The 8,335-nt window shown below is 38.2% G+C and overlaps 1 protein-coding gene across 3 annotated transcripts in view; it reads left to right on the forward strand.

The window, feature by feature from the left end:
- The window catches only part of epha3 (eph receptor A3), a 98,470-nt gene extending 92,611 nt beyond the window's left edge, over positions 1-5,859 (forward strand). For 2 of the 3 annotated variants that reach the window (XM_086266822.1, XM_086266824.1), the window contains exons 16-17: positions 31-186; positions 3,615-5,859. In XM_086266822.1, the coding sequence (XP_086122948.1) occupies positions 31-186; positions 3,615-3,720 (262 nt within the window). In that variant the 3' untranslated portion in view covers positions 3,721-5,859. Of the gene's footprint in view, positions 1-30; positions 187-2,232; positions 2,347-3,614 lie in introns of all 3 variants that reach the window. The other variant, XM_086266825.1, reaches the window with a different exon arrangement.
- Positions 5,860-8,335: the final 2,476 nt, after the last annotated feature.

Genomic DNA, 8,335 nt, shown 5'->3' on the forward strand with positions numbered 1-8,335 from the left:
TCCCTTGACTATTCTTCTCCTCTCTGTCAGGCCAGCCAACTTGTTGTTGGACAGAAGCAGTTCAGAGGTTCCCTCAGTGGGAACAATGGGCGACTGGATGGATGGAATGAGGACCTTGCCCTGCAAGGAGGCCTTCTCTGGGGTCAGCTACAGCTCCTGTGACACACTGGCCAAAACCTCCACAGAGTAAGGCAACAACACACAGAGACACACACATTAGGCTTCTTTGCCTATTCATGTCAGCAGTGTTTACAGGGCCCAAGTATCAGAGGTAAGGCCCAGGAATTTGAAGAGACTCTTGGTGAAGAACAAGCACACACATTCTCTTGTTCTCACTAAGTAAAGAAAGCTATAGAGCCATTACTAAAGGTGTCCAGATGAGACTCATGGTAACTCATAAAGACAGGTCTTTAGCTATGCTTTCAATGCTGCAAGTATGACCAGAGGGGAAGGTGAGAGCATTGAAAGAAAGAGAAAAAAAAAGAGAAACCAAAAAAAAAAGAGAAAGAGGGTAGAAGAGTTGTGAGTTCCATGAGGGAAAGGGAATAAGAGAGACGCTATTGAGAGAGAGAATGAAAGGGGAGATTTGACAAGATAGCGAGAGGGGCCTTTGAAAGAGAAAATGAAGGCATAGCTGTCAAGTAGGTGTGCAAAGACATGGCATTCTCTGTGCTGTAAAGCATTAAAATGCAAAGAATAGAGCAAGGATATATTGCTAGAAAATTATTTGGCAGCCACATCCAGAGAAATCACAACTGGCGAGCACACAATATAGGACCTACAGTATGTTCACTTGGTAAGAAAGTAGGTCCTACAGTGTGTATTGTTGTTCGGTCCCTTTCTTTCCCTCTCCCTGTCCTCCTTTTTCCTCGCTCTGTTGGCCTGCTGCTAGTTTAATTGATGTGGTATGTGACAGAGTAAATAATTGGACATTTCTAATCATTGTGATCAAAGCAGCCATTCTCTGCGTTGATAGCAGTTGCGGGGGCAATTGGGGACTGGTGGTCAGTACTACAAGCAGTTGTAACTCAATAACTGTACAAAGCAGGGAGTCATTAACTGTGTTGGGCTTAATATGCTGGAAAGAAGGATTGTGTGTTGTGCATGAGTTTAAACTATGTTAAATTGGTTGGAGCTGATATTAAAAAAAGCTGTTGTTTAGCAGACCTCCTCACAGTGCCAACTGTAGACTTCATTGACTTGTAACTGGAACAGAATAGTTTTTCCTGGAAATATTATACGTAATGCTCTGTACTACCTTAAGACAAGCTCAAGTGTGTTTATTTTCCACACAGAGCGCTTAATTCTGAAATATATACTTTCAGCTTCCTGTAATTTTTATTATGGTTCTTTTCTTATGTAGGAGTACTACACAAAATGTTTTTTTCTCTTCTCTTATAAGTCACTATCCAATGTGACAAATGAATGTGTTTAATCTATGAAAAGGTTATCTTAAAATGTTGTATTTAGTGCACAGACTAGGTGGAAATCCACAATCAGTATTGACAAAATACATCAAAGACAAATTGCACTGAAGGAATCGTGCACTAAACATAATATATTGGTCTACAATGCCTTTTCAGTGGCTAGATGCTAAATTGGATCACCGCAGTATTAATCCACTGAAGGCTTCATCTAAGGCACCTAAGCTCAGCTACAAGGCAGAAGCCTTGGCTCAGACTATGAATTGCACTGTATAGATTTCTGTATTGATCTGTACAGTCTTAATCTAGTCCTTGATATTCAGCACAAGGCCTGGCAATGCTCTGACCTCAGAGGAACAGTTATCATACTCGGCCGCAGTGTGCTGAGTCATCTGTTGGAGTAATTGATTAATCCTTTTTCAAGAAGAGAAGATGGACTGACATATAAATACTGCATCATTTGGAGTATTTTTTTTTACCTTTACACTGTCAATGTCAAAATGTTTTCAAATCATTTTAGGATCTTTTTTTTTTTTTTTTTTAGATTTTCTTTTACAATGTGATAGACACACACACAAAAAAAAATTAAATCAGCATACAAAATAATCACAATCTATACACTTTATTTTTATTGCCCGTTAAAGAAAACATTCTCATTGCAGTGGCAGACAAGTCATCATTGGTGTCTTGTCTGCCACAGAGGTGAGATAAGCAGTTTGTGTTTATTCTTACAAAATGTGCTAATACCACCCATAACAATAATATCTAGTTTAATGTGTTAACATTGCTGGGCCTGGCTGTTTCTCAGTAGAGTGGTTCTGACGGAGGTCCATGTCACACAAGCCACTTGCCCAGAATGGGAGCCATCCATGGGGATCACCACTCTCTAACACCCAGCTCCACCCTACTCAAGCTCTGGATGGTGGGTGGAGGACCAAGGCCTAGGTCTAAGATCAATAACCTCCAGAACCACTGATGGGCTTTTACTTGTCTGACCTTTGAAGGGATAGTTAGTTTTTATTGAGTGGTAACTTCATCCCATTTTAGGCTGTAATTATAAAAAAAGAGTAAAATGCCACATGTTCTAAAACAGGGCTACTGATTTGGTGCTCAAAATACTAATACAGTGTAAATGTTGATTAGTATTGCACACATAATCAGCAGTAGATGCTGGTTTCAGCCTCTTTTGCATGCTAATGACCAGAAAACAGACCAAATAAAAAGCTTATAAATTACAGATTAATTATTTATCTTTATTGTTGCAAAGGTAGATAGTTGTAAACCCAAGTATTGTGCCAACTTGACAACAGAATAATTTGTATAATCAACACTGAAGCAACTATCCCTTAAAATCGTCACACAAAGTAAGGCAGAATCTGTAATTTGGATCACTGTCAGTTTCTGGGTTTTCAAATTGTATCTGTATTTTTTTTAACTCTATTTCAAACTAAACTTTCTGCTTGCATATGGAAAATAAAAACATTGTTTTTTTTGTTTTTTTAAAAAGCACTAAATGGCTGAAAGAGTTTCTTGCAGTAATGCCATAATCCCACTGCTTCTACTAATACAATACACTATTTAGGAGAAAGGAGTCCTAACATGTGCTGTGATTGCTGTGTGCTGTAAAATCAATACACTGTATACAGTGTAAACTGTAGGTTTACACTGTATAACACTCTTAACAACTGTATTCTAGTTAACTCAAGTGGTCTTTTCTTTGAATGCAAGTAACCAACCTTCTAAGAGCTTTTAAGAGTATTAACGCTTTAACAGAAGCACTTTATGAACCAGTGTCGTGTTCAACACATGTCCCTGTGCTGCTCCTCTCCACAAAATTAAGTGTACCTGTCAAAAAAAATCCAGCTTAATGCAATGCAGAAGAGTAGTTCTGTTCTGCCACTGTGGCCCTTGTATTTTATTGTTTTCTACCCTGACAGGGTCATAATGGCAGCTGTCAGTGAAGCCTTCTGGGAAATGCAGTCCTTTGCAAATGACAGGCGCACAGCGAAGCGAAGGGAGCAACACTGGGAGCATGCCACTATTGTCACACGGATGTCATATTTACTATCACTAACGCACACGTTTCCATTTTTTTCCTTCCCATCTTTCTCTCTGTCTGATTTTGTCCCATTTATTTTTCAACCTCACTCTGCCCCTCTCTCCCCCTTTCTCGCTTTTCTTGCAAACCAGGGATCTAAAAAAGGTTGGAGTGACTATTGTAGGACCGCAGAAGAAGATAGTGAGCAGCTTGAAAGCCCTAGATTCTCACAACAAGAATGGCCCAGTACCTGTTTAAAAAAATGGACCCGACAAATGAAAACCACCAGAGACCTATCTGTTGGTCTGTGTTGACAGACTGTGTTTGCTAATTGCACTCTAACACAGTGGCTGCATATTCAGACTGAAAATGGCGGAAAAATATGGCATGATTCAAATGATGTCTTTCATTGATTCATTTGAAAGATGTCCCGGCAGAGAAGTGGAGAAGAGCTCAGTTCAGTTCTACCTGCTAGGTAACTGGCTGACTCAACCCTCTGCCCCTCTGTGCCCATGTTGAGTTGCCTTACAGACTAAGAGGGGGGTAGAGAGCAGAGAAAAGAGAAGAAGGTCAGAGAGACCTGATCAGGAAGACAAAGGAGAACTGTACTGGGATGCAGGGCAAGGACTGCATTAACATATAGCCGGACGTCTCCATGATTATGGCTTACCCACAGCACGCCCGAGAATCAGCCTGTAGTCCAAGGCAGTGAAACAACTGAAACACCTTGCCAAGAAGGGTACGACGGACAGCAGCAGCTGACCCACTTGTAGAGCCCTCCTGGAGTGAGGAAGTCTGAAGCGTGAGATTTTGTTGCAACTACCTTCATTTACCGTCTCTATCCATGTGAGATCTCAGCTGGAATGGACACACCGAGATGCTGACCGAGCCATTTTACTCTGTAGCTCTGATCTATAGCATTTGCATTCAGTAGACATGTCACTTAAAAGCAATAATGATATAATCAGTGGAATAATTTCATTGTATGGAAGCCATGAGTCTATCACATGTAAAATGTATTGAATGCTGTGCTTTAAAAATAACAGGGGCCATAAATCACTTCACCCACAGATTTTTCTTTATGGTGACATCTGTGTTCTGTGTGCTTATGAACAGATATTGTACAGTTTTAGTGCAGTTCTCTCTGTAACCCCTTTGTGTGAAATCTCAGGATGTATACTTCCTTATGTTTTCTCAAGCAAGGACAAACTGATGGGGAAAATGGAGCAAACTAGAACTGAGAATTCAGGTTAAGATACATGTGCAAGAAAAGGGAAAACAGAGAGATGATGATGAGAGACAACAAGTAAAATCAATGTCAGCCCTCTGCTACTGCTGCTGATGTATTGCAGAAGTGTAATATACTCAGAGCTCACGTTTCTTCTTTAAGGAAGACAAGTTAGCATCATCAAACTCTCACAACTCTCGTTTTCTTTCTAAAGAGTGTAATTTTTGCCTGTGTAAGATCGGTTTAGTAGGTTGAGATTAACACTGCCTATCTGAGGTTATAGTCCAGTAACTTAGGTTTGAATTCATAATTTATTAATAAAAGCCATTTAGGAGTTGTCATTTTGTTTGATTGGAAAAATTTGTGTAAAAAATAGTTTGTTATATTGTAAAATTAACTTTAACCGATTATTTTTGGTGTGTTTAATGCAAAAAAAAAAGTTGAGTGCCTCCTGTAGTTGGACTTGGTTTTGGTTTGACGTCAAGAAAGTCTTGGCCTTCTTTCTCTGTTCTCTTTGGGATATAGAGTTGGTTATTACCTAAACTAACTAGATTTTGCCCTGGAAGAGATGCAGCATATCTAATAGATGATTGCTTTCTGAGATAGTATCCAAGTGCGTCATATCTCCAGTATGGGCTTTCCTAAAAGCACCTTAGAAGACCTTTGTACAGTGAAGTACTTTACGATGCTAGTCTCCTGCTTTGATGTCACCCAGTCAATCCCTCAGTGCAACATGTACCCAGATTTTTTTAACTGGCACTTTGGTACTTTGTGCTTTTGGTTGGGTAATATGTAACAAGAAGGATGCAATATTTAAGTTTCTTCAAGCACTTAGTACGCAGTATTGCAGCACTTTGAAATTAAATGTTATTGCCTTGGCGCTAGATTAAACTTGTCTAACAGACGGGGTGATTTTGGTGCTTTTGGGAAACCCAGCCTTGGTCAGTCTGTCAGTCCTGTCTTCTTTTCTTTGGTCTACCTGTGGATGCTACTGTTGCTGCTATGTGTTTTAATTAGCATGTACATAATGTAAACCATTGTTATTATGGCAACTAGCACTACAGATCCCACTATATGTACATGTCCATCCCTTTTTTGTACAAATGTTTGTATGTATAAAAGCCTGAATAAAAATTGTGCAACATTTTTAATTAAAAAAAAGAGAAAAAGCATTTGTATTTTATTTTATCTTGTTTTGAATTATATTTGTCAGCTTTGTTTTTTTTTCTACAATAAAAAGGCAATTATGATTACGTTATTTATTTGTTAACATTATACAGTGCATTGTTCGTTTTTTGGGAGGGTGGGGGGAGGGGCGTAGAGTAAATACTGTGTCAATGCTGTCTGTGTTTTGGTTCTAGACTTACTTTATAAAAATGACACAGCTGAGAGAGCAATACTGTTATGAGCCCTATATCCAGATTCCTAAATTTATGTTTCAAGTCTGATTCGAGTGTCTGTGTGAGAGTTTATGTGTGGAAATGTAGATCGCCTTGTCTACTAATGTAAAATGATTTGTAGTGGAAACATTTATATTTTTATAATAAATATTCTCAAAATATTTTCCAAAAAACGGATGATGACAGACCTGCTCCTGTGTTTTTTTATTTGATCATGTCGTAGTCATGCAGGCCGACAATTTTTATTACGAGCGCATGATTCACATGTTAAATAGATCACAAGTGGAAGTTGTTGTTTTTTTAATCTAAAACATTATTAAATGTCTTTCTTTTTTATAATTTTACACCCAAGAGAATTTTTTAATAAGAATTCAAGCAATCCCAAAATTAACATTTGAAGTATATAGTCCAAATGATCACTGATAGGCACCATCAAAAACCGCACTCATGGAACTGGTAATAACAATGTAGGGTACTTTACAATAAGAAAATAACTGAACCTTCATTTTAAACTCTGTAGGTTTGTGAAATATAAATAAAAAACAGGTAATTTATCATGTAATTAAAATACACAGAATCAAAATTCCAAATGAAAGAAATGATTAGATCTTAGAGTTTACTGTTATTTTATTTAACTTGGTTTAGCTTGTTAGTTAAATAACCATTTCAATTTAGTTCTTATAACCATGATGTCCTATCTACCTCCCCTCACCCCAACTGGTTATGGCCCATAGCTGCCTGTCCCTGATCCTGGTTGTGCTGGAGGTTTCTTCCTGTTAAAGGGAGTTTTTCCCTCCCACTGTCGTCAAAGCACTTTCTGAAAGGGGATCGTGATTGTTTGGGTTTTTTCTGTCCTTTGTTCTTTGTATTATTGTAAGATCTTTACCTTACAACATAAAACGCCTTGAGACAACTATTGTTGTGATTTGGTGCAACATAAATAAAACAGAATTAAAGAGAGTACACGTGTGTCACATTAATTTTCAAGAAACTTTCTTTAACTGCTGGAATGAGTTCAACATGATGTTATAAGAACATATTTTACCAGCAGGTGGGGTATCAGGATGAATAATACCTTTATTGGAATGGTTAACGAATAAATCAGTTTCAAAACTATGACTGATTGATTGCAATTGATTTAAAAAAAGACACACAGATATATGCAAACATGCCTCTGCCACTTAAATAGGAATCTCAGATTGATAAAACAAGCCAGCAATTTTGTAATTATTCATATTCTGTCTTTGATGTCTACCTATAAACACTTACCAGGATAAAAGAATAACTCCATGTGTGTATATTAAACAAAGTATTAAGATTCCAAAATTCCCCAAACTAAACCAAATGATGTCTTTTTCCCATTGTATCAATGCACACCAACTTTTTAAATAAACAACTTTTAAAAAGCTTACATTTAACATTGAAACATTTTGTCATTAATTTGTAGTAATCTGTCTTTTACTAACATCCTGTCTGTTATAGGTTTGTCACAAGACACATTCCAAACCACTTATTACTCTACTCATCCATGCTGGACCCAGCTCTTCCACATCCTCCACATCTGTTAACCAGCTTCCCACCTCTGCCTCTGTTTTTAATCTCTTCCACTCTCCTCCTTGTGTCCACAGCCACATCTAATAAAGCATTTTGCTTCCGATCATCCATGGTTAAAGTTGATTTGTTTCATGACTTTAATGCGGAAGATCTGTGTTTTCTCTCTATTTTTTCCTCACTGGGAGGAGATGAGATGTGTCAGAGAGGGGAAAGAGTGATGGTTGCTCTGCTCAGTGTTGAATGCTGACATTATCCAGATGGTCCCAGGCAGATGTGCACAGTGAAATAAGAGGACATTGCCCTCCTCAAACAATGAACACAGTATGCTTGACACCGCCACCAATTTTTCTCTTGTTTTTTATCTGGAAGACCTTTGTGGCACTGAAATTGCAAGGGTGATGAGAAAAAACAGAGGGAGAATGAAAGTGGGGGAGGTACAGAGAGTGAATGTTAACAGATTATGAAGCCACAGACCAGAGGATAGAAGGCAGGTGTGCTAAACACATGATGCCGGTGGTAGTTCTGCCTAAGCAGATAAGAACTTTTCAAACAACGGCATACTATCACAGAATAATGCAAGAGAAGATTAGCCAACAGTATTCATCACCCTGCTTGGCAGATACAGAAAGCACGGTTCCAGTTGGAGAGTAATGATAATGAGAAAACAGAGTCATGATGTGTAAAATGAATT

The sequence above is a fragment of the Aulonocara sp. 'chitande type north' Nkhata Bay genome, linkage group LG16, assembly GCF_057382095.1.
Source record: "Aulonocara sp. 'chitande type north' Nkhata Bay isolate Kocher_YH1m ecotype deep benthic linkage group LG16, A_spYH_male_GT1.1, whole genome shotgun sequence".
Classification (NCBI taxonomy): Eukaryota; Metazoa; Chordata; class Actinopteri; order Cichliformes; family Cichlidae; genus Aulonocara; species Aulonocara sp. 'chitande type north' Nkhata Bay.